At 54.8% G+C, this 23,551-nt stretch overlaps 9 protein-coding genes across 9 annotated transcripts; 6 read left to right on the top strand and 3 right to left on the bottom strand.

Moving 5' to 3' along the window:
• Window positions 1-146: 146 nt before the first annotated feature.
• FA10DRAFT_261741 (hypothetical protein) lies at window positions 147-2,910 on the top strand (the record flags this gene model as incomplete). Its single annotated transcript, XM_025520082.1, has 3 exons — window positions 147-949; window positions 1,025-2,802; window positions 2,855-2,910. 3 exons carry the CDS (start codon window positions 147-149, stop codon window positions 2,908-2,910), a joined length of 2,637 nt encoding a protein of 878 aa, XP_025375548.1.
• Window positions 2,911-3,183: 273 nt separating this feature from the next.
• On the top strand, window positions 3,184-5,443 carry FA10DRAFT_268545 (FAD-binding domain-containing protein). Its single transcript, XM_025522377.1, has one exon. The coding sequence runs from the start codon at window positions 3,602-3,604 to the stop codon at window positions 5,363-5,365; it is 1,764 nt and encodes a 587-aa protein (XP_025375549.1). The 5' UTR covers window positions 3,184-3,601; the 3' UTR covers window positions 5,366-5,443.
• Window positions 5,404-7,948, bottom strand: FA10DRAFT_243819 (putative proline-tRNA ligase). Its single transcript, XM_025519323.1, has 4 exons — window positions 7,325-7,948; window positions 6,981-7,258; window positions 6,793-6,928; window positions 5,404-6,735 (listed from the first exon to the last, which is right to left on the bottom strand). The coding sequence occupies exons 1-4, from the start codon at window positions 7,885-7,887 to the stop codon at window positions 5,481-5,483; spliced, it is 2,232 nt and encodes a 743-aa protein (XP_025375550.1). The 5' UTR covers window positions 7,888-7,948; the 3' UTR covers window positions 5,404-5,480.
• Window positions 7,949-8,067: 119 nt separating this feature from the next.
• FA10DRAFT_268548 (putative chromatin assembly factor 1 subunit C) lies at window positions 8,068-9,851 on the top strand. Its single transcript, XM_025522378.1, has 8 exons — window positions 8,068-8,258; window positions 8,317-8,477; window positions 8,542-8,770; window positions 8,829-9,050; window positions 9,123-9,249; window positions 9,308-9,414; window positions 9,474-9,612; window positions 9,671-9,851. The coding sequence occupies exons 1-8, from the start codon at window positions 8,110-8,112 to the stop codon at window positions 9,803-9,805; spliced, it is 1,269 nt and encodes a 422-aa protein (XP_025375551.1). The 5' UTR covers window positions 8,068-8,109; the 3' UTR covers window positions 9,806-9,851.
• FA10DRAFT_268550 (Golgi phospho protein 3) lies at window positions 9,823-11,211 on the bottom strand. The gene is made up of 3 exons (XM_025522379.1): window positions 11,028-11,211; window positions 10,691-10,958; window positions 9,823-10,622 (listed from the first exon to the last, which is right to left on the bottom strand). Exons 1-3 carry the CDS (start codon window positions 11,064-11,066, stop codon window positions 9,967-9,969), a joined length of 963 nt encoding a protein of 320 aa, XP_025375552.1. The 5' UTR covers window positions 11,067-11,211; the 3' UTR covers window positions 9,823-9,966.
• A 492-nt stretch (window positions 11,212-11,703) lies between these two features.
• Window positions 11,704-12,924, top strand: FA10DRAFT_268551 (PEBP-like protein). Its single transcript, XM_025522380.1, has one exon. The coding sequence runs from the start codon at window positions 11,728-11,730 to the stop codon at window positions 12,874-12,876; it is 1,149 nt and encodes a 382-aa protein (XP_025375553.1). The 5' UTR covers window positions 11,704-11,727; the 3' UTR covers window positions 12,877-12,924.
• FA10DRAFT_268553 (RdRP-domain-containing protein) lies at window positions 12,911-17,566 on the bottom strand. The gene is made up of 3 exons (XM_025522381.1): window positions 15,910-17,566; window positions 14,685-15,842; window positions 12,911-14,615 (listed from the first exon to the last, which is right to left on the bottom strand). The coding sequence occupies exons 1-3, from the start codon at window positions 17,470-17,472 to the stop codon at window positions 13,026-13,028; spliced, it is 4,311 nt and encodes a 1,436-aa protein (XP_025375554.1). The 5' UTR covers window positions 17,473-17,566; the 3' UTR covers window positions 12,911-13,025.
• A 577-nt stretch (window positions 17,567-18,143) lies between these two features.
• FA10DRAFT_268554 (hypothetical protein) lies at window positions 18,144-18,797 on the top strand. Its single transcript, XM_025522382.1, has 2 exons — window positions 18,144-18,563; window positions 18,636-18,797. The coding sequence occupies exons 1-2, from the start codon at window positions 18,305-18,307 to the stop codon at window positions 18,740-18,742; spliced, it is 366 nt and encodes a 121-aa protein (XP_025375555.1). The 5' UTR covers window positions 18,144-18,304; the 3' UTR covers window positions 18,743-18,797.
• FA10DRAFT_161675 (P-loop containing nucleoside triphosphate hydrolase protein) lies at window positions 18,678-22,827 on the top strand. The gene is made up of 23 exons (XM_025518154.1): window positions 18,678-19,020; window positions 19,079-19,141; window positions 19,218-19,231; window positions 19,302-19,396; window positions 19,464-19,539; window positions 19,601-19,739; window positions 19,797-19,861; window positions 19,924-20,076; window positions 20,133-20,170; window positions 20,231-20,332; window positions 20,399-20,438; window positions 20,497-20,542; window positions 20,616-20,785; window positions 20,852-20,957; window positions 21,027-21,215; window positions 21,271-21,321; window positions 21,378-21,530; window positions 21,591-21,700; window positions 21,754-21,822; window positions 21,884-21,946; window positions 22,006-22,333; window positions 22,402-22,424; window positions 22,509-22,827. The coding sequence occupies exons 1-23, from the start codon at window positions 18,787-18,789 to the stop codon at window positions 22,549-22,551; spliced, it is 2,370 nt and encodes a 789-aa protein (XP_025375556.1). The 5' UTR covers window positions 18,678-18,786; the 3' UTR covers window positions 22,552-22,827.
• Window positions 22,828-23,551: the final 724 nt, after the last annotated feature.

The following is a 23,551-nucleotide window of genomic DNA, read 5'->3' on the forward strand; positions in this document are numbered from 1 at the left end:
ATTCCTGCGATTAAAAATACGAACATTAGGTGCAGCTCTGTGTCGCGCTCGATCTCATCTACGGGGCGCTGACCAGGGTTGTAGCGGACGACTGTAGCGGCCAACTGCAAGAGGTGACTGTAGCGAAGGACTGCTGTGCATCTGAGATGCTCTGCAGAAGCCGACCTTGGACGCTCTGCCGTGCTGTCGCCTCCATCCCCGGAAAAACCTTGGTCCCCATTCCTTTCGCGTCGTCCTCGTCGATGGCCCATTACGCGTCCGGTCCTTTCGCTTCGGTCTCGTGCGCAGACATCGAGACGCCTAAGCCTGGGTTGCCTCCTGCTTTTGACTGGCACAAATCTGGAGGTACTCTGGCTTTCGACGACGACCTCGACGAGCTTTTACTGAGCGTTCCTGAGGAAGCTCTTGATTCGCAGAGCTACCTCACAAGGCCGTCTTCACGTTCCTCCTCAGTCGAGGAAATTGGTGCGGAGCTAAAAAAGCCGGGAAGACGGGCCGGGATCGCCGATCAAAGCGGAGATGCTGCTGCTGCTGCTGCTGCTGCTGCTGCTAAAGGGCGCCCGAGCGCAGCTTACGCAAGAAGTGAAGATGCCACTCTTGCCAGCAAAACGGGTCAAAAGGCCCGAAATTTTGACGTGGTGGAGATTAGTGACGACGAGAAGGAGAATCTGGTTGCACGCTCGCCTTCACCCGCATTCTTGTCGTCGCAGTTGGCAGATATACACGTCCCTGCCCGGCTGGCTCCTGCGCACAGGCGTGCCTCGAGCAGCACGGCAAGAGGAGAGCCAAGCAGCAAGGGCAGCAGTTCAGGTGCCAGAGGCAAGTCCACTTTCATCCCTGGCATCGCTTGGCTAGAGCGCCGATGGAATGTCGGCGATCTGATACGTTTTGGCGACGAGCGAAAGCACAATATGCAGGTCCATAGAGGAACTAAGAAACCGAAGCTCAGGTAGGTAATCGCAGGTCTTTCCATGAATGGCATTTGTGCATCGCCTAACTGAATTTCTCTTCGCCTTTTTTGCAGCCAATCCTATTCGACGCAGCCTACGGTGGAGATGAACAAGTCTTTGGCAGAGCAGACGATTGAGCGTTTGACCTCGCCGTCTAAGAAGGACAAAACGAGGTCGCTCCGTGAGTCAGGAGCCGTCGAGATCGAAACGGCGGTGACCACGCCGACAGTGACGGCATCAACAAAGATGACGGCAACGGGTTTGACGTACGCGGGCAGATCCAGCACATTCAGGGAAAAGAGAGCTGCAGCATTGCGAAGGGAACGGGAGAGGCAGCAGCTGGAAAAAGATTATGCAACGTACTCGTACAAGAGACCGGCAGGATTCATCGAATCGATGAAAAAGGACGAGGAACAGCTCGAACGGGAGAGGCAAGAGGCGAATCCGACTGCAGAGCCAACAAAAGCCAGAGTAGCTGTACCCACGCATGCCTCTCCCGTTCTCATTCTCGCATCAACAGCGGAGGCCATCGACGAGGCCTTGGAGCCGATTCCGAACGGCACACCTCTCTCCTTTGACATGGAGTGGCCGGCAGTCTTCAAGGCGGGTCAAATGTCGAAAACGGGCTTGATCCAAATTGCAGCGCCCAGTCGCATCGTTGTGTGCCAAGTCGATCACCTCGAGAAGCTCCCTAAACATCTCGTCAGGCTCATTGAAGATGGAGAGACAATCAAGTGCGGCGTGGCGATCAGCGGCGACTTTTCCAAGCTTCGGAGCGATTTTGGTCAAGACGTGACGCCTCGTAATGTCGTAGAGCTGTCAACGCTGGCCAAGCTCGCCGAGCCCGACAGATGGGCCGGACATGCCACGCACATTGCCCTTCGCGACTTGACGAGGATCTATCTGAGGCGAAAGCTGGACAAAGACTCAAATGTCCGAATGAGCAACTGGGCCATCAAGGTCCTTAGTGAGCAGCAGCTCGACTATGCTGCAAGCGATGTCTACGTTGGACTAGAGATTCTTTTCAGTCTCGCTAAGCACATCGACCAGCTCAACCGGACAACCGACAGTCCTCCATCTACCTTCACGTCCGAAGATGTATCCAAAGCACTGAGGCGGTCGCGTACGGACGCCCGACCTCGAGTTGTCGATAAGCGACCCTCCGCGTCGAGAACGCAAGAGGCAGAAGCGGCGATCGAGAAGGAGAAAGTCGAGCCCGACGATGTAGCGGCCGCCTCCAAAGCGGACGAGAGGGCCGAGAAAACGGCAACTTCCAGTGGAAAGGCCAAGGCGACGACGAAGAATATGCTGACACCTACTTCTCCAGACTCGAAGAGCGATGAGAAGAAGTCGACGGAGCTTCTGACCTCCAAGGCGGCAGCGACAAAGAAGACGCCGTCGTATAAAGGAGCGGTGAAGTCCAAGGAGACGAAGAGTGCGGTAACATCCGTAGAGGCCACGAAGTCTGCGGCGAAAACACGCAAAGAAACATCAGATCTTCCGGCAGAGGAGACACTGGCCTCCGAAGGGAAAGTCGATTCCGAAGAGAAGAAGACTGCGGAAGAGCACTCCGAGACGTGCAAAGAGTGGAAGTTCTCTCGAAGGCATCGCGAGGCACTGCAGCATTTCCGCGCTGGCCTGGACTTCGCAGCTGTGGGTGCCAAGATGCGCACTCCACCGCTGCGGAGGCCGACAATCGCCACCTACATCGTCCACACGCTTCAATTTGGAGGAGAAAGGCTCGATGAGGATGAAGTCAAACGCTTTTCAGAAGAGATGAATGTCGGGTTGGGTGTCATCCGATACAAGTACAGCAACTTACTCAAGAAACAGGGCGTCGACTTTGGCGAAAGTAACAAAAGCAGTACTACTACTACTACTACTACTGGTGATGATCATTCCAGCATCGACTCTGGTTCCGACTCAACATCAGACGCATAGCAAGCTTGCAGAAAGTTGAGTCTGATTATTGTCGCTATCACATTGTATATTCGTTCACGCAAAGCATCATTCCTTCATTGTACCACTACACTCTCTCTGACAAATGCAACTGTTCTTCTATCACCTCTCCTAAGCTCGAGTCGATGGGTCTGATCTTTCTCCCTCAAAGAATATAATGTGTCAGCCTTTGCTGAGCGGAATCCATTGAGCAGCAAGCAGCCCGCTGCCGGATTCGAAGTCTCGCTCGCGTCGCCGCGGTTGCCTTGCAGCCTTGCAGCCAAGCCCCGACGAAAGGCTAAGTCTGTTTCACCTAGCGTTCGCATTCGAGTGGACCCACACTAGTAGTAGTAGTAGGTACTGACTATAAGAGAAAGGGAAAAGGCCTTTCCAAATTCTCCGGCACAGATTCTAAATAAGCTCGTTTCTCATCCCCAACGCCTATCGAGCAAGTCGCTGCACTGTCCTGCCCCTACCTCGTCTCTTCCAGCGCCAGAGGCGCGTGCTCTCTTACTCATTCAGCGAAGGAAGAGACTCGTGTGAGTATGCCTGCATTGGCAGCCTGTTCGAGCTCTTCACTTGGGGGACACTCGAGAGGCGAGGAGGGGGATGAGGGGAAGGATGGGCCCTATCGACCAAGAAGAGGAGCTGTGCGACGGAGACGGAGGATAGGGTCTCGAAGAGGTACACCGCAGCTAGCGACGCAGCTTCCAATGATGCTATCTGCTTTCGCATTGATCGCCTGCTGTCTCGCCTCTGTGGTGTTGGGCGCGCCCTACTCCAACTTCGCCCAACACCATTTGCCACCCACCTTGCTCTCCTCACGCCACATTCTTCGGGCCAGATCGTTGACCGACCTCAAGGACAATGCCGCCTTGACGGACTGTCTCCTCTCGTCTCGTCTCAACGTTATTGATCCGGCCCGAAACGACTCGAGCATGTACTGGGACGCGGCACAGTCCGACAACCTCGCCTTCCACTTCCACCCATATGCCATCGTCTACCCGCGCTCGACGCAAGAGGTCTCTGCCGCTGTGATCTGTGCTGCCAAGAATGGCAACGTCGCCGTGGCCGCCAGGAGCGGCGGGCACTCGTTTGGAGGGTTTGGATCAGGTGGGCAAGACGGATCGTTGATTGTAGATCTGGTCAGACTGGGCGACATCCATTCGGACAGCGCCAAGGGCGTGGCCAACGTGGGGCCTGGGGCGCGACTGGGCGATGTCGTCAAAGGTCTCTGGCACAGTGGCAAGCGAGGGATGCCTCATGGAACCTGTCCGCCCGTCGGTGTGGGCGGACATGCTCTCTGCGGTGGCTTCGGTCCAACGTCGCGATTGTGGGGAATGACGACTGACAACATCCTCGAGGCTGAGGTCGTCCTGTCCAATGGCACTGTCGTCGTGGCCAACAAGGACAACCACGAAGAGCTCTTCTGGGGTCTGAGAGGGGCAGGTAGCTTCTTTGGAATTGTGACTCGCTTCACCTTCAAGACGTACGACGTGGCTGGCCCCTGGGTCTTTCTCGAGTATCGGTGGACTAGTTCGCTCAAAACGGTCGCGGATACAGTCAAAACGATCGAGGCGATTCAGGCATTTGCCATGAGCGAGTCGAATCCTGCCGAGCTAGGCTTTCATCTTCAGATCCAGCAGCCGAACATGGGAGATCCGCCGGGAGGGACAGTCTCGATGCATATGCGAGGCGCCTTTCGCGGTTCACTCGCCACTTTCAATGGGACCGTTGCTCAAGCGCTCCAGGCCGAGCTAGACAGGAGAGGCTTGCCCCTCGTGCCAGATGGCGTGAGAACCGATGAGGTCGACTACCTCCGCCTGATGGAGGACTGGGACGACTTTGGAAAGGCAGACGACAAGCTCGACACCCTGGCTGAGCGTCTTCGGCACAATCAATTCCTCGCTCGCACTTCGCTGACGATGGACAACACCAAAGCGCTGTCGACTGCGGCGGTCGACAATGTCGTGCAGTTGCTCTGGCAGAGAGCCAAGGCTTCGACAAGCACAGAAAATTGGGCCTGGAACGTGTACATGGAGCTGTTTGGCGGTAGCCATGCGCGACACCTTGACAAGGAGCTCGTCGAAGCTTCCTCAATGCAGCAGCGCGATGCTCTCTGGCTCATACAGACATCGGTCGGCATGATGCCCAATACCCCCTTTAATATCGAGGCAAGAAACCTGCTCCAACAAATCGACGCCAAGTGGAAACAGTCGCTGGCCAACGACGGCATCGTGGAAAAGTCGTACAGCTGCTATGTCGACTTGTCGCTGGGAGACGAGGAGTGGAAAGAAGCGTATTATGGCAAAGAAGCCCTTGAGAGAATAACGATACTCAAACATCGGTATGATCCCATCGACCTTTTTCGGAACCCACATCGGATACCGCGGATAGATGATAAAAAGACGCTCTCAAAGATTGGTGGCGATGCAGGAGACAATTACGTCGCCGTCTCCCATCCGCTACCCCGATAGATGCATATATTAGGTCCCTCGGTCTACTTCAGTCCTTTCTCAAGACATCGCAAGCATCATGACATTTGTATTACCCTCAACAACAGTGTGTTTGCGTATGTGTGACCACGTTAGATCAGTACGACCGGCCAAACATAGTCCAGCGCTTAGCCTTCTGCCCACACTGGGGGCACTCGAGACCGGCAATGTCTGGATATTGAGCCTGGTCGAAGGGGATGCAGAGCGACTTTGCGCCCATCGAGGGTGCCCGCTCGTCTTGCGCCTCTCCCTCGCTGCCCTGCCGAGCGCTGCGGTCCTTGATGGCGTCCTCACACGCCTCGACCTCGCACCACGGGATGATGACGTGGCACTTGGTGTTGAGCGTGCGCGTAAAGTCATCCCACTTGGTCACAACCTTGCGGTGGGCTCGGTAGATATCGTCTGCCTTTTTGAACATGGAGTCGTGGATCGCGTCGAGGAGCTTGGGAAGTTCGTGAACAAGCTCCTTGGTCTTCATTGAAGCCTTCTCGCCATTGTCACGGCGAACTGCCACGACCTGCTCCTTTTCCAGGTCCTTGGGACCAATTTCGAGACGGACGGGCACACCCCGGAGCTCCCAGTCGTTGAACTTGAAGCCTGTGCTGTAATTCTCGCGCAGGTCTGCCTTGGCCCGGATGCCAGCTTCTCGAAGCGACCTTGCCGTCTCCTCGCAAGCATCGAGAATAGTGTCCTTTTCTTTTGGCGTCATCTTGGCGCTGATGCCGCAGGGGACGATAACTGTTTGGATCTGCGAAACGCGAGGGGGCATGACTAAGCCCTTGTCGTCTCCATGCACCATGACCATGACGCCAATTGTTCTCGTCGACAAGCCCCAGGAGTTTTGCCAGACAAACAACTTGCCCTCGGGTGTACCTCTCGTTTCGTCGGTCGCTTTGGGGTCGTCAACAGTGATGTTGAACATCTTCGAGAAGTTCTGCCCGAGACAGTGAGACGTTCCTCCTTGGATTCCTCGGCCAGTGGTGGGGACGAAGCCTTCGACAGTCGTCGTGTAGAAACCACCAGCAAATTTTTCCTTCTCCGATTTGACTCCTGGAACGACTGGTACGGCCAGAAGATCCTCATAGACCCGCTGGTACAGCTTGAGGATCTGCTTGACCTCTTTGTCGGCTTCCTCGAGGGTGAGGTGTGCAGTGTGACCCTCTTGCCAAAGAAATTCTCGCGTTCGGAGGAAAGGCTGAGGGTGCTTAAACTCCCAACGCACGACACTGTTCCACTGGTTGAGCTTGAGAGGCAGATCGCGATGGCTCCGGATCCATTTGGCGTAGTAGGGGTACATGACCGTCTCCGAGGTCGGGCGAATAGCAACGGGCTTCTCAAGGTCGCTCGAGCCACTGCCAGTCGCTTGATCAGTCTGATGCATGCTTCAATTGTTGCTTGACGCTACTCACGCTCGTGTGACCCAAGCCACCTCGGGGGCAAACCCTTCGATATGATCCTTTTCTCTCTCCAATACGTCCGAAGAAACGAACATGGGAAAGTAACAGTTCTCCACGCCAAGCTTCTTGATCTCCGCATCGAAGAAGGCTGTAAATGCAGTCAGATAACAATGGCGAGGGCTCTGTTCATCTTGACTTACTCTGAATCGCCTGCCAGACGTTGTAGCTCCAAGGCTTCAGGATGTAGCAGCCGCTCACGTCGTAGTAGTCGAGCATGTCACCCTTCTTGAGCACCTGCTGGTACCATTCGGGGAAGTCACCATCTTTCCGGACAGTGATCCCAATCAACTCGGCGTCGGGATTCTTGGCCGCATCTGCCGCCCTGGCCCGAGCTGCGTTATTGTTGGCAACGGGAGCCTGTGTGACGCCGGGGGCCGATACGCCCGATGCCGAGGGGGCGTTAGCCTTGGGCATGGGCCTGGATTTACAAAGTCAGTACTTTACTTGCCAAACGTGAAGAACACCACAGTGATAGAAGACTCACGCAGGGTTCGAAGCAAGCTTTGAAAAGTCAATGGTCTCGACCTTGGCACCTGTGCTCTCAAGGTATTTGGCGACCTCCTTTCCTGTCAGGAAGATGGTCTTTTCGGACGAGGCGGCGTGGAAAGCGAATTGTTCTTCAGACGAGGCGACGAAAGCATCTAGCACGACCAGCAATGGGTGCGACCCTTCGGGTCCGTTGGCCTTTGAGACGGAAAGGGGCGACACATCGTCCTTCGTAGCACCAAGAAAGTCCTGAAGAAGTTCTGGGGCGGCTAGCCGCATCTCCTTTTGGTTGATCTCCTTGCCCAGCGCAGTAGTATTTGTCTCGGTATCATTCTTTGCTACGACAAGGACTGGGTAGGCCTTTGCCGTTTTTGCCGTCTTGGGCTTGAAGAGGAGTGTCTTGGTGTACTGAAAGTTGGCGCCCGTGGCCAGCGAGGAGACAGCTTCCTTCCAGCTGTCGGGCGAAGTGGAGGCTGCATGCGAGACGACGCTCGTCGCTGCAATTGACAGCGACTTGAGCGACGACGAGATCGATTCGAGCGTCGCTGCCTGCACAGACATCTTAGCCAGGCAGCTCTTGAAGGTGGCTTCGGATCGAAAGATAGAGGTGAAGAAAAAGTTGGTGTCTCGCGCGACTCATCACCTCGCACTTCTTCGCCGCTACTACTTTTCCCACGTGTGAAATTAGAGCTGCTACACGCTCGCCTTCGCGTCGACGCGAAGGTCTCCTCCATCAAAGATCATCCCCATCACCACCGCGCACCTCGCGAGCAAAACGACAAGATGGAAGAGGAAGATGTCAACGCCGTAAAGATTTCCAACGAGGAGTACAAGATCTGGAAAAAGAACTCTCCTTTCCTATACGATCTTGTCGTCACAAATGCGCTCGAGTGGCCCACCTTGACTGTCCAATGGTTCCCTGATCGCGAGAGGTGAGTAGAGCGGAAACTCCTCGTGCAACAGCGTGCTAATGCTGTTGTGCGCGACCAGGCCCGCTGGAAAGAACTACGAGCAGCACAGGCTGCTGCTCGGGACGCACACATCGGGACAGGACCAGAACTACTTGCAGATTGCGCATGTACAGCTGCCGACCACAGCAGAAGGCGAAGAGGCCGAGCTGGATACGACAAAGTACGACGAGGACAAAGGAGGTGACTACCCCGTATCTCCAGGATGACAACTTGAGCGGCTGCTGATGATTGGGCCCACATTCAGAGATCGGGACATACGGGGGCTTCACGCCAAAAGTGACTATCCACCAAAAGATTAACCACGACGGCGAGGTCAATCGCGCTCGCTACTGTCCTCAGAACCCCGACCTGATCGCGACAAGGACTGTCCTGGGCCCGACATATATCTTTGACCGAACAAAACATAGTCTGCAGCCAAGTCCGGATGGAAAGTGCAAGCCAGACATCATTTTGGCTGGGCAAGAAAAGGAAGGGTGAGTAGTTCTGCAGATGATTTAGTAGCCGGAAGAAGTATTTGACTCCTCTGCGCAGATACGGGCTCTCGTGGAACCCCCTCAAGCAGGGACATATTCTGGCCTCTTCGGACGATGAGACAGTGTGCTACTGGGACATTTCGGCGTACAAAAAGGGCGAGACAACGATGGACCCAGTGACTACTTACCATGGCCATTCGTCTGTCGTCGAGGATGTGGCCTGGCACAATCTGAAAGAAACGCTCTTCGCCAGCGTCGGTGATGACAGGAGCATGCTGGTGTGAGTACGGTCATGCTTGGAGTGCCAAGAGCGAGAAGAAAATTTGCTCATTTTCGCGCCTCACTCGTCTAGCTGGGACACCCGCGACAAGGGAAGCTCTCCAAAGCAGAGGGTTGAGAATGCCCATGCGAGTGAGATCAATGCTGTCCTATTCAGCCCTGCGAACGAGCATATCATCTGCACAGGGTCCAGCGATAAGGTGGGTATTCTCATCCCGGCAATCACTGCACCAAGCTAAGCTCCCTTTCTTCTCGCAGACCCTGGGATTGTGGGATCTTCGAAACCTCAAGACCAAGCTGCACTCACTGGAAGCGCACACAGATGAGGTCCTTCAGCTCGCTTGGTCGCCGCACAACGAGACGATGTGAGTCAGCCCATTCAGCTCTTCCAATGTCGGTGTGCTGACAATGTTGAATCCTTCAGCGTCGCGAGTGCAGCAGCGGATCGACGAGTTATGATGTGGGACCTGTCGAGAATCGGCGAAGAGCAGACACCAGAAGACGCCGAGGATGGCCCGCCGGAGCTTCTCTTCGTCCATGGCGGCCACACGGCTCGCACAACGGTGAGCTGACTGATGAGGTTGCCCTATCATCAAGTGCTGACATTGTCCACTTCATCAGGACATCTCATGGTCGCCCCACGCCGAATGGCACATGGCCACAGCGGCAGAAGACAACGTCCTTCAAGTCTTCAAGCCCAGCGCCACAGCCCTCGGTGACGACGGAGGCGACGTGCCCGAAGGGGAGCTCGAGTAGAGGAACTGTAGAATAGGCGAAAAGAGAATTATTTTTTGTGCGCGCAATAGGTCCCTGTGTACAGGGGATGATTACGATGCTTAGAGAGTGCGCAGCCATGCACCGATACGTATAGGATGTCACAACACAAGTGAAGACGGCTCTGGGGAGCGGGTACGGATCTAAAGGAGTGAATCCATCCTGCTCAAGGTATGAAGGACGCCCGCGATTGCCTCAAATGCGCCCATGGCGATGCCGGAAGTATCGGTCTGCAGGTCATTTCGGACGGCCTTTGCGAGCTCGAAGATGCTCGCTCCCGCCGTCGCCTCTTGCCCTGGTGTTACGACGCTGCCCTCGCCCAAGCCTGGTGTCCCTCCTCCTCTTCCTCCGGCCGGCCCGCCTGCTATCCCAACTGGCGCGCCACTCCTTGGTGCCATGGGCCATTGCGCAAATTCTGCGAGAATATCGTCGACCTTTTGGAACGCTGCCTCTCTTGCATCATACGACAGATGCGTCAGGGCGTTTTCGAGGACGTTTGCGCTAAAAGCGCAGCACAACAACGAAAGGGCCCTCGTTGCCGCAAAGGCAATCGGCCGTTTCTCCTCGCGGTAGAGGACATGTGCATGGACGCTTGGTGAGCTCGAGGTGAGAAGCGAGAGTACTCGGCGTAGCACAGCGTCTTTTGCAGATGAGTCGGCGACCGGGTGCGTCGCCATGTCGAACAGCAGAAAGTTGCGCTTCTCGGTCCGCAAGATGCCCTTGTCGACGAGGCCCTTTGCAAGACGCTCGCGCACTTGCTTGAGCTGGTAGCCAATTTTGGTCACGTTCCAGGTCTCGCCTGATGGTTTACCGCTCGAATGAGCGAGGTGGAAGACGAGGGCAGCCAGTTCCGAGAAAGCTACTCACCACTAAGCAGGTCGACCCATTGGGCCGCACTCATCCTCTCGCTTGCTTTCATGAGCTTCAGCGCCTCGTCAAGCAGAACTTCGCCTGTCGCTTTGCTGTCCACCACCTCAATGAGTCGGTCTTGAACAGCGAGGGCACCCATGCCCCTGGGCCGGTGCGATGCGGATGAGTCTCGTGAGACAGAGATGCGCCTTCGGAGAGCCAATTCGATGAGGATGCACCCTCGGAGGGTATATGAGATGTTGTCGTTCCAAAATGACAAATAACCCTTTGCAAAGTAAGCGGACCGCTTGTCAGCATAGCAGGAGGAGCAGGAGGAGCGAGTAGCTGCACTCACTTGCTTGTCCTTGAGACCTAGCAAGAGACACTCTTCCATCAAGGTCAACCGCGGGTTCTCGAGCGTCTCGCTCTCGTCGGCAAGATCTCTTGGGTCATATGCGATCCGATGGCCTCCACTACTGCTCGTCACTGTCACGCTCCCTGCCCCTCCTTTGAGCTCGCCGATGCCGTTCAAGCCGCTGGGCCCAGCAGAGCCTGCTTCCCTGTTTTTGCCTGACCCTCCTCCAGCTTTGCTATTTGAGCCGCTCGCTGACTGATGGCCATTTGTAGAACTGCTCGCATGTAGGCCAGAAGGCCCTGGCGACGCGTTCCGTGAAGGATTGGCATCCTCGTCGTCGACACCGTATCCCGCCCCCGCGCCTCCTCCTCCTCCTCCCCCTCTTCTCCGCTGCAGGCCCCCACCGCTGCTTGCCATCGTCACAGCTGCCTGGCTTTCACGGTGCTAGTTGCCGGTACTGATTCGCCAGCTCGTCGCAGCAATCGTCGCAGCTGTCGTACCTGACACCTCAGTTCTTCCTTCCACGGCCTGGCTGTGTTGCGCTTCTTGAGGTCGGAGAGAAGGGGATGGGCGGGCGTGGCCAGCACGGACTAAATATATTCCACGTGCCTTTAGGCTAAAGGGACTTCCTTTTTTTTCTTTTTCATTTCTTTTCTCCCGTTTTGCCAAGCCGACCAGAAGTTCGCTCCGACGGATCAGCATGGCGACAATAGCGGCGATACCGACTATCAGGGCCCAGGCGAGGGCATCGCTCCGGCATGTTCGTCGGCTGGCGACTGTGGCAAATGCCAACGTCTCATCTTCTTCCGCTTCGTCTTCTTCTTCCTCTGCGTCAACGTCTGCATCAGCGTCAGCAGCTTCTTCTTCCTCATCGGGGTGGACTCCACCGATCGCACCGGGCGTCGAGCCGGCCTATGATGAGGCGCTCGCCTACATCTCGTCACAGCAGGCCTCACTACGCCGCGAGATCCCCGCGCTGGAAGCAGCCATCTCGTCGCACCCTCCCGGCTCGCCTGAGCGCTCATCGGCACAAGCCAAGCTCGACGCCCACCTCGTCGCTGCAGAGATCAACGATCCCGCCGTCCGATGGCGCTTCACCAACAATGTCGATGCACCTCTCTCTTCTCCTGTCTTTGCCCACTTGCGCGAGCAGGCGTGGAGGCGCGGGCCCCTCGAGAGGCTCGCTGCGAGACTGCGCGACATGTACATCGTTCCAGACATCTTGCTCACCTTTACACCCACGGTCGATGTCCAGGTCTCCTTTGGCGAGGGGACAGGCTTCACAGATGTCACATCCAAGAGTGGGATTGAGGACGTCAGCGGCGAGATCATCGACCCTGGCTGCATCATCCCCGCCGCGAGGACCTTTGACCAGCCCTCGATCCTGGCCACGCCGTTCCATGCCGAGGAGCGCTTCTACACATTGGCCCTCGTTGATGCCGATGCGCCGTACGAGGCCGAGGAGCGCATCGGGACATATCTTCACTGGCTCGTGTCCGACGTTGCCCTCTCCTCAATAAAAAACACTGTCGAGGGCGGGTCCGACCTGGTGTCGTACATCCCCCCTCACCCCCAAAAGGGCACGAAGCCGCACCGGTATGCACTCTGCCTTCTCGCCCAACCCAAGGGCGCTTCTATCTCCTCGAGCTCAGTCGAGCGTCGACAATTCTCGCTGCGCGATTTCGCAGCGCAAAACAATCTCACCGTCGAAGGCGCCCACTTCTGGCGGAGCAAGTGGACCGAAGGCAGCAGCAGCACAATCACCGACGTCTACCGACAATTCCTGGGTGGCGAAGAGAACGAGCCTCACTTCATCAGAGAGAGATTGGCTTTCAAAAGGGCTGCATGAATGACTGTAATAGACATGATTAGAAAGTGAATCTATCGTGACAGGGGATCTCGCCCTTTTGTTCTAGCTTCAATCTTTGAAGAAGCACTCTTGGCATGTTCGTGATGCGTGTAAGCGTTCCAACGGGCGGCGTGCTAGATCTTCTGTGGCTATTCTTCGTCACTCGAGGCCTCCTCGTCGCTCGTCATATAGGCTCCGCCTCCTCTGCCCGTCATCGGCTTCCTCGTAAACGCCTCGAAGCCAAAGTCATCGTCGTCATCGTCGTCTGTGCCCTCTTGGCTCGCATCTGGGTCGGCACTTTCCTCGCCAGCAGTCTTGTTTGCGACGACGTTGTCATTCGAAGTGGTAATGTTGGCAAGCGAGTCGACTACACTGCTGCCATCAAGACTCTCTGTTCTCTCCGGCGAGGGCAGCTTTTCGACTTCGTCGTACGAGTCGAGCACCTCCAGGCCCTCGTAGATATTGCCTACCAACCCAAGCATCAGATCGTCGTTGTTCAGCGCAAGGCCGTCTCCCGCGTTGCTCTCATCTTGGTCTGTTCCCTCGCTATTGTCGTCTCCGACTCTGTTGACCTCGTCTGGCGTCGCGGGAGTCTCTGGAGTCTTGAGTTCTCGACTGAAGACAGCATTAGACATCCCGTTCGGAACCGCATTCTTGCCTTCAAAGGCGTCGAGATATCGATGTGCTCGCAGGATGGCCGACACGACAATCCATGGTGCGCTCCTGCCCGCAGACTTTTTGAGTGCTACGCTGTAAAAGGCTAGGCCATTGGTGATGACGCCGATGAGCTCGCGCTTGACCTTCGCAACACGCTCTTGCGGGACTTTCTGGACCTCGTTTCCAATAGCAACGTCGTCATCGAAGCGATCGCTGCTGTAGAGGATCCAGCGGCGGACAAGACTTTCTTCGACCGTGCTCGATTTGCGTTCACTGGGGTGCTTGGCTGGATCACTTCCCTTAAGCCCCGCGGTCCCAACACCGTTGTTGCCCGAATGGCCTTTTGAGGTAGCGCGGGAAAGACCATTGGAGTGACCTTGGACAGGCGAGTCTGAGGAGCGGAAAAAGACGAGCTGCCTCGTAATCCTGCAGATCGACTCGTACTCGTCTTGGAGTCGATTTATGTGGTCGAAGTCATTAAAGCTTTGTTGCGTCGGACCTCGCTCAATAATGCAGCCCATAAACACTTCTTCCTCTGAGAGCAGGCTCCGTTTGAAGGGACTATAATCCCTCCGCAAGACGCCGACGTTGCGGTCATAGTAGTCCAAGACGGCCGTGACGCTCGCCAGGTGGCGATGGTAGCCATCAGCGCGCCCGTCTCGTTTCAATTCGTCCCAGAGATTGGTCGACCAGCTATTCTCCTCTTGTCCGTCACTACTCTCTGGCTTTGCTTCCGATAACGGCAAAGACGCCAGACGGCTCCACTCTGTGAGCTTGTTCTGTACGTCGATGGCACGGAACATCTCGCCGAGCGCCTTTCTACTCTGGTAAAAGAGCTCCCTCTCTCGAGGGTGCTGGCGACTGTCGCGACCTTCCAGCCGATACTCCTTCATGAAGTAATCTGGCTTTTCAGCAGGAACATATGGCGAGTCTTTGACTGGTGCTGGGATGCCCGTCTTGCTGTAGTCGACGGCGATGCTATGCAGCGCTGCGAGTCTTATACAGGCCCTGTCAACGACACCTTTGTTGCTTCGATCGGAGAGGTGCAAGTGATGATTGGCGACTATCCCAATGACATTATGCTAGACCAGGATATGATCGCGTCCGGTCAGTGAGAATATGACACAATATGCCGTAAGCTCAGGTCTCACCTCGATGAACTGGAGGAAGAATGTGATAACGTCGTCGACTGTGCAATTTCGGTCGAGCTCCTGGGGCTTTAGCCGCGGATACGTCGCCGCTTTGTACGTGACCTTGGGCAGAAGAGACTTTTCTTGGATGACATTATACAGATCTCCGTCCAAGTCGCCACCGGCCAGCATGCTTGGCACAGGACGCGTGCCTTTTCGAGAAAAGACAAGGGCGTTGCGTAGGGCGCGCAGAGGAGAGTCGGCGGCAGGAACGACAGCCGTGACGAACTGAACGTCGCCAGGCGCAGTCATGGGCGAACGTCCGACCAAGCAGCGACCTTCAAGGTACTGCATTGGCTCACCTGGCCAGCCTATGGCGACGACGACTTCTTTAGGGCCCAATTCACCCGTCTCGTCAATTGCACCGAGTAGTGTATAGCAATTCGGGACGCGAATCCTAGCTCGGTACTTCACGTTTCGCAGAGCGAAATTGACGAGGCCCAAATTCGCCTCTCGCAGGAAGGCGGCACCGAAGCCATTGATCCCCCGCGTGGCGAGAGCCGAGAGAACGTCGGAGCAGATAAGACCCATGCCGTAATGCAGATGCAGGGCCCTTGCAGCATCGACGGACCGCGTTGCATCGCGCAACCCTTGGACGGCAGCGTTCTGAAAGGCCATGAAAGCCCTTTTTGGCACCCCCAGGCTCTCGAGAAGGGCGACCATGGGTCGGTTGAGGAACATCGGAAGTGGCTTTCTGTAGACATTGGCGATCTCGAGTCTGGTGCTCGTTGCCTCGAATTTGACCATACTGTTGCGGAGATTTACCTGCTCGCCCTCAAGCCTCGTGTCGATGGCAAGTACACCTTTTGCGCCGCCGATTCGGACCTGAAAGACAGTGGGAGGCGTGGGCGGCTCAAATTCGTACATTTCCTCCGTCACCCTTTTGACAAGAGCCGGTGAGATGGTTCCGATGCCATCTGTGAAGCAGTATTTGCCAACTTCGACGTCCTCGATACGTTTTATTTGGCTTGGATGGATCTCGATGCTCGATGGTGTGGCAGTGAATGCCTGCCCCATCCGAGCGGCGTATTTGGCAGGGCAGCGAATGTGATCGAGTGCGCCGATGCTTTGTCGGATCGTGTCTGGCCGGACCCTCGTACCATGAAATTGAAAAGGGCGCTGGACATTGTCTGAAGTCAGCCACGAGCGCATTGAGCTTAACCTCACTAGACCAATGCAAGCTCACCATGAACCAACAGCTGCTTTCGCGAAGGCTGCTGCCGCTGAAGGCGAGGAACTGAAATCTCCTGCCAGCTACAACAATGCCCTGACGGAGAGCGGTGCCAAAGCGTTCCTCGATCATGGCCTTTGTCTGGATTCCGTTCTGCGAGACGCGCAACACGGAGCCATTCTCCTCGATGCACCTTACGCGGAGAAAGTGAACGTCTTTACCAGGGTATTGACGAAGGATACGATTACCGTCGTCGAGGTGGGGTCCGTCGAGAAAGCAGCCATACGACGGCGTGAGCTGGGCGGTGTGCGTGAGCGTTTTGGACCGCGTCTGGAGTTGGGCTTCGAGGGTTTTCCCTTGCTCTGCTCTTTCGAGTTCTCGGGACATCTGATCGAGGGAAAATGAAGGCCAGTTCTCCTTCTCGGCTATTGGTCCGCGGTCACAAAGGTGGGCTTTGAGGCTCCTCAGAGCTGGGGCTGCTGACGGTCCGAGACGCGCTTCCAGCTTGACAATTTGCTTTCTCAAGCTGAGCAACTCCAAGGGTAGCAACCGAGGGCCAATTAGAGCCTGAGCCTGGAAAGCCACCTCGAACGAGAGCTTTTCGAACATGGCATTTAGCGACGAGATTGTTTGTGCCGAGAAGGTTGCCGGATCGCCCATTGGAATCGAAGAGACCTTTTTCAGCTTAGGAAGTCGTCTTTGGGTGAGGTCGTAGAAGGACTTGATTTCTTGCACGGTGCAAGCGCCAACTCTGAAGACGTTGCAGTACTGTGCAACTGGCATGTGCTGGCTGTCAAATGCTCCCACTCTGTCAAATTCAATGGCGCCCTCATGATCTTCTTGACACTCAAGAAGTCGTCGGTAATTTGCACGCGGTCGTCTTGGGAGCACCTGCTTGGACACTGGCTCGCTTGGAAAAGTAGTCGGCGCTGCCGTGCTCACCCTCGCAATTTCGCGAAGAAAGAGCGGTGGGTGGCCTAGCTCGATGTACAATGCCTTGCCCACGAGAATGACATGGAGAATATTGACCGACACCGTCTCAATGACAAGGTCATCGATACGGATGCTGAGCTTCGTCTCGTCGACGTCGAACGTCATACAGGACTTGGGATCCTGGCATAACCGTCCCCATCCCTGGCAGTACGCATTGCGTGAGTCCCAGGCACCACAAGAGACGTCGACAATCGACAGACGAGGTGGTTCGGGGATGTCGTCATAGTCGGAACCTTCCCATTGTCGATCTTTGATCTGGTTGTTAATCGCCGAGATCTGCCACTTGTCAATGACCTCTTCCAGAGGCGCAAAGGTCAGGCGCTGGTCTTTGACCACGATCCGCTCGCCGAGACGACTGCCGTAGCGGCTTAGCCAAAGTCGGATCACTTCCCCCTCTGTGAAAGAGAGCTTGCCATACCGGACTCCCTCCTTTTTTCTTATCTCGACACCGAAGCGAATGGGCGGCTCTCTTCGAATCGACTTGGCTGCGACACCGATTGCTTTTCGAAGCTCGCGTACTTTTGCGCTGTTCGGGATGTCGCTGACCTTGATTACGAACAGTGGCCCATCTCGCTGTGCTGCCATCGTGCCTCTGCGCGCAACCCTGTGATAGACACAAGCTGTCCGAGCAAGTGTTTTTATAGAGAAAGAGCCACCATCAGTCTGCTATCTTTATGAAGAGGCGGCTCTGCTTTGCACACCTGTGCGATGTGCGATGAGAACAAGAGCCGGAGGTCGGCACGATCAGTGCTCAGTCGACGTCGCCGTGTTGGTGGCTACAAGAGTAAGTGGTGCACCCACACGAGAAGTTTAGCGACGATGGGTGAGAATCGGTCTAAGGAGCGTCGCACCCTTGCCTGACGCACATTCCTAGTTCACCGGCCTCGTCCGCTCTTCACGTCTGCAGGAAAGTACTGTACAGTACATGGGCGTCCGCGTCCCTTCTCAGTTGCGCTGTGTCCAAGTCAGCTGCGATTGGGCTCCTATTTGCGTCTCCGTTCACGATCGTCCGCCTCGGCTGGCTTGTCACTCTTCTCCTACCTCTCCTTGGCCTCCTTTTCTTCCTCCTTTTCTTCCCTCTGTGTTGCAACGGAGTCGGACCAGAAGAAGATCAAATCCCCGTTCTTCTTTTTTCCTCTTTGACTTTTGCTTTTTCGCCCGCGCGCTACACTGAAAGCATTGGACGTCCGTGCGAGAATTTCGGCGCGCGCGGCGCGGCGCGGTTTCTTGCTTCTCTTCGCTTGACCATCGGACATCGTCTTGTCTATAAGCATTCCCCTCCATTTCGCCTGTCAACTTATCCCTTCGTAGTGCAATCCCGGGGTCATCCGGTCCGTTGCTTCGCCGGAAGATCGACATGTCGTGGTTGGAGCAATATGTAGAGGGCAGTAGTAGTAGGCATGCAGAGCAAGCTAACATGCACCATGTCAACGTTTGGGAAGCTCAGCTTCTCATGACCCATGGCTCACAAGCGCCTCTCAATACTTCTCCAACTTCGTCGCCTCCCGCTGTCGAGTCTCCCTCCCAATATAATCCGCAAGGGACTCGTGTAGTCTCTTCTCCGTCCCCCATGCCCCCTATGCACGCTGACAGTCACAACTTTGCTTTGCAACCTGGCCTCTACGGCGGCGACGATGCCGCTGGCGCCGAGTACAGCGAAGCGAATTTGGGTCATGGTTAGCATCACCGGCAGCAGCCGAGCTGTTTTACTGTCCTTTCTCTTGTTTTGACGCACACAGACCTCACAGATGAAAGCGAGGGAGCCGGGGATCTAATGCCAACAAGCGTTCTACGTACGCATGGGAACCTGCCCGCTTCCATCGTATCGCTGACTCTTCCCTGTGTCTCCGAGTAGCCGATTGTCTGCAGCCCGTGTTTCCATTTCCCTTCTTCAATGCAATGCAGAGCACAGTCCTTAGCACCGCCTTCGAGACCAAAAGTAACATCGTCGTATCGGCCCCGACCAGCTCGGGGAAGACGGTCATCTTTGAGATAGCAATTGCGAGGCTGCTCTACACCACACAGCAACAGAAAGCCCTCTATCTAGCTCCGACAAAAGGTCTCTGTTCAGAAAGGACAAAGGATTGGGCTGCCAAGTTTCAGCATCTCAACGCGCCAGTCGTCGAGCTGACGGTAAGCAGCAGCGGATTACGCTTGTTGACACCTTCGTCCTCTGAACAAGCTTCATCAGGGCGACAGCAACGCTCTGGGTCTTGCAAGCGCTAAAGATGCGAGGATCATCATCTCGACACCGGTGTGTATGCGCTGACGGACTTGTCCGGTCCGAGAATGAGGCTGAAATCCATCACTCTCCTCGTTGCAATTCACAGGAGAAGTGGGACTAGTGAGCTGCGATGTCCTCTGGAACTCCACCGTGTTGGTCTTCAGAGGTACTAAAGTAAAAGTTGACTCAGCATCACACGGCGCTGGAGCAAAAACGACCATATCCTTCGTCACATCAAGCTCTTGCTCATTGATGAAGTCCACTTCCTTCGCGAGAGGAATCGCGGTGAGTAGTGCTTTCTGACCGAAGTGGAAAAATTGAAGCACATCTTACCTCTGGCTTCTTTCCAAAGGGCCATGTCTCGAGGTGCTCGTATCGAGGATGAAAGACAAGGTCGACGACTTGCGCGTTATCGCACTATCTGCAACGTAAGCGGGTCGTCAAATGGTGGTGCCGTCCTCCCTGATCTCACAACGAATCAATTCACAGTGTCCCCAACGCTGACGATATTGCCGAATGGGTCGGGTCTAATGCGACAGACTCAGACATTGACGAGTGCGGATCCCCAAAGACCACTGCAGACCTCTTCACCTTTGGCGAAACATATCGCCCTTGCCCTTTGCGGAAGGTAAGCAGAACGGAAGCACATTTCGTCGTCATGAAGATCTGACGCGCGTCACTGCAGTACGTGTATGGATATGCCAACCCTGAAGGAGATTACTGGAAGCTAGAGGGAAATCTGAACAGCAGGTAGGCACAGTTGATGATAAGGAGAAAACTCTTAGCAAACCTCGTTCATCGCACTGCTTCAGAATCATGCAAATCATCCAAGAGCACGCAAACGGAAGGCCAGTTCTTATTTTCGCACCGATGAGGAAGTCAGCTTCCAACGCTGCAGAGGTACTTGCCAATGAGTTCGACAGGCTCTGCGAAGCACGAAATAGGCCATGGGACCCCCCTCTCCCGTGAGCAAACGTAAGTTTGCACCACAGCGGAGAAAATAGCTAAAGGTTTGTTGAAGTTCGATGACTGCCAACTACGATGATCCAAACCTCAACGGTGAGCAGCTCTACCGCACTTGCTCCTCTTTCTCTGGTAGCTAATGTTGTTGCTCTAAAGAATTGGCTCCTCGAGGGGTAGCATATCATCATGCGGGCCTCTCACCTCGCGACAAAAGGCTTGTGGAGTCTGCCTTCCTCGAGGGAAGATGCTTTGTCCTTGGTGAGCAAGCTGACCAAATAAGTTGGCCAAATGTTCCGCAGCTTTTCCCCTGACATGTGTCTATAGTGTCCACCTCTAGTCTGGCCGTTGGAGTCAATCTGCCGGCGTAAGAGATGGGTGGCGTTCGAAGATGGAGACTTAAAATGACAATTTTCGACCTGCAGCTATCTCGTCATCATTCGAGGGACCAAACTTTACCAAGGGCAATGGGTAAGCAGGAGCTCAGGACAATCTCTCTTCTGTTGCTTGGGGCTACTCTAAACGAAGCTGAATCTCTATCCAGACTGAAATGGATGACCTTGACATTCTTCAGATGATGGGCCGCGCAGGACGTCCTCAATTCGATAGAGAGGGAGTTTGCGTCATCATGACAGAGAACAACCGAAAAGATTACTACGTAGCTATGGCCCGAGGCGAGACACCTATCGAAAGCACGCTCCATCTAAGCCTCATGTGAGCCACCGATGTGTCTTCGTTCAAACTTCTGAGAGGTCGAGTCTCAACGCTTCCTCCCATTAGCGAGCACGTCAATGCCGAAATTGGTCAAAGGGAATCTTGCAGTCAAGATTTTGTGGAGAATTGGCTCCGGGGAACTTTTCTCTTTGTTCGGATGAAGAAGAACCTCGTATGTGTTCATAAGTTATCTCTTGCTTTGTTCACCATCACTGAAAAGCTATTCGTGTTCTTACAACAGCGCCACTACCAAATTGAAGGAGCTGGTGGCATGAATGACCCGGAGCATGGGGTCCAAAACCTTTCCCGACACCTTTTCAAGAGTCTCCGGGAACACGAGCTCTTGCTTGACGCTACGCAAGATGGCAGATCAGAGATCGCATGCTCCCACTATGGTGATCTACTCGCAAGCTACTTTATCAGCTTCAAGGTGAGTGTGACAATCGACCATTCAGCAACCCGAGACAACTGAAGTTGCTCTTAAGACGTTCCTTCGGCTTCTGCGCGTTAAACGTGGAGCTTCAACGAGCGACATCGTGAGTTTGCTCTGGAGTGAACAAAACCGTCGTGCACTCCTGATTAGGCGCCTCAGCTTCAGGTACTGTGTCTTGCTGAAGAGTTTTGCGAGATCCGCATCCGCCACGGCGAAAAGGGCGTCTGGAACAAGATTCGCACCTTGTCGCAAATCCGCTTCCCACCGAAAAAGGTTACAAACGCCACCGACAAGCTCTCTATTTTGATCCAGGTAGACGCTCTGCGGGTCACCTTATAAGAAAAGCGTCTGATTCAATTGTTTTTCCTGCAGGCCGTTCTTGCCGGGGTGAATGTCTTGGACATCTTCAAAGAGGAGGGAGAAGTCTTCAAAGCAGGTTTTCAGTCAGAGGCCAGGCTCGTCTTTCGCCAGGCCCCTAGAATGCGAGTGACAAGTCTTGCTATTTCATAGCCTGCTACTGATAGACTCTGCGCAGCCTCAAATGCCTCGTTGACATTGCTGTCCACCGCGAAGACGGAAAGACGGCGAAGGACGCTTCTGAGCTGTAGGTCCTGCTGATCTGTTTCCAACTGCCTTGATCAGCTAAAGAGGCGGCGTCTTTACAGCGTTCGATCAACCTCCGGCCAGGCTTGGGACTCGAGCCCTGCCACGCTTCGACAGCTAGACAAGTGAGGAACTGAATTTCTTCCAGCTTACCAAGCACCAAAGAGCTCAGTCATTCATCCAGTATCGGGGAGAAGTACATGCAACTGCTGAGCGAGGCGGGCATCAAGTCGATTGGAGATGTGGCAGACTCGGATCCACTCCGTATGGAGCACCTGCTCAATCGCAGATCGTCCAATTTTGGTTTCAAGCTCGTCCAACAGGCTCGATCTTTTCCGGATCTTGATCTTATGATCTCCGAAGTCAAGCACAAGCGCTTTGATGACTGTGTCGAGTCTCGTATCGAGCTGGCCATCGATCTCAAGAACAGCAACAAAGAGGTCATCAATGTATGGACAGCCGAAAAGCAGCCCCGATATATCATTTGTTTGACGACCTCTTCGGAGGGAGAGGTGAGCCACTTGCCCTTGATTCTACTACTCTCTCAAGCAACGACTAAAGCAGACTTTCCAAACACTAGCTTTTCGATTACAGGCGCATGTCGTGAGTACATGCTATGTGTGCAACGCACAGTTCTTGCTTATTCTACCTTTGCACCCTCTCATAGACTAAAAAGGCTGTTGAAAGGCGTCAAACCTTTCAAAATTGCTTGCAGGCTCCACAAATCTAGCGAGAGAATCTTCACGACGGTCGCATGCGAAGACCTGGCAGGTTCGGCCATCAATGCCGAGATTCGCTCCCAAGCACCGGCAATTGATTTCCCCGAAGAGCCGCTTCATGAGATATTCCTTCAGGAGAGCTCAAAAGTGGGTCAAACAGACCACTGCCGTTCTGATCATTGTTACTGACTGACGTTCCAAGGCCCTGGAAGGACTCAAAGCTTCCGATTTCGCCGACGACCTGGAGGAGAATACTGATGCGCCCAACTTCAGACTGGGGCCTTTGAGTGAGCGAAGATCGTGGTTGATGGAGGCTGTACAGGACCTGTAGCCTGAAATAAACTCTAGATGGCCTCGCCTTCGGTCAAAGATTGACATCAACCTCTTCCGGTCAAGGTCCATCTTCAAATCACATTGAAAGGGAGAATTCAAGAGAAAAAGGAAACGCAGCACCGAGAAGACTTCCGATTGGAAGGTACGCGTGCAATCATCATTGCAAGAGCTGCAAGCACAGGTGCTGCCGAGAGGGAATCGAGAAGCCGACGAAACGAACGGCCGCGCAGCCCACACCAAAGCTCACAAAGGAGCAGGAGTTAGAGGGAGAAGCGGCGCTTCTCGCCAAGATGTTCAAGGCTTACACAGAGAGGGGTGGAGCGGAGCAGGAAATTAGTCAAAGTTTGATCTTCCGAGACCTCCTCAAAGCTCAGGAGAAGGTCAAAGCCAATCGACGGGCGGAGATATCTTGGCCGGCAGACACAATCACCTCCAAGAAGAAGGTGTCGCAGAGCATCTTGCGAGATCTCGATAGCCTCCCCATCACAACGACGAAACGGGCATTAGCTAGGGAAGATGAGCCGAGTGACAGTAACGAGGACCGCTCAGACAAGAGGAAGAAGACGAGATACTCGCCTACGCTTTGGAAATCGGTCGGGGGAAGGATTCCGGAAGATGAAGACAATGAAGGCGACTTCGATACTACTTACAATGTAGAGCAGGAGCTCGAGAGTTCTG

This window comes from Acaromyces ingoldii, assembly GCF_003144295.1.
Source record: "Acaromyces ingoldii strain MCA 4198 unplaced genomic scaffold FA10scaffold_5, whole genome shotgun sequence".
Classification (NCBI taxonomy): Eukaryota; Fungi; Basidiomycota; class Exobasidiomycetes; order Exobasidiales; family Cryptobasidiaceae; genus Acaromyces; species Acaromyces ingoldii.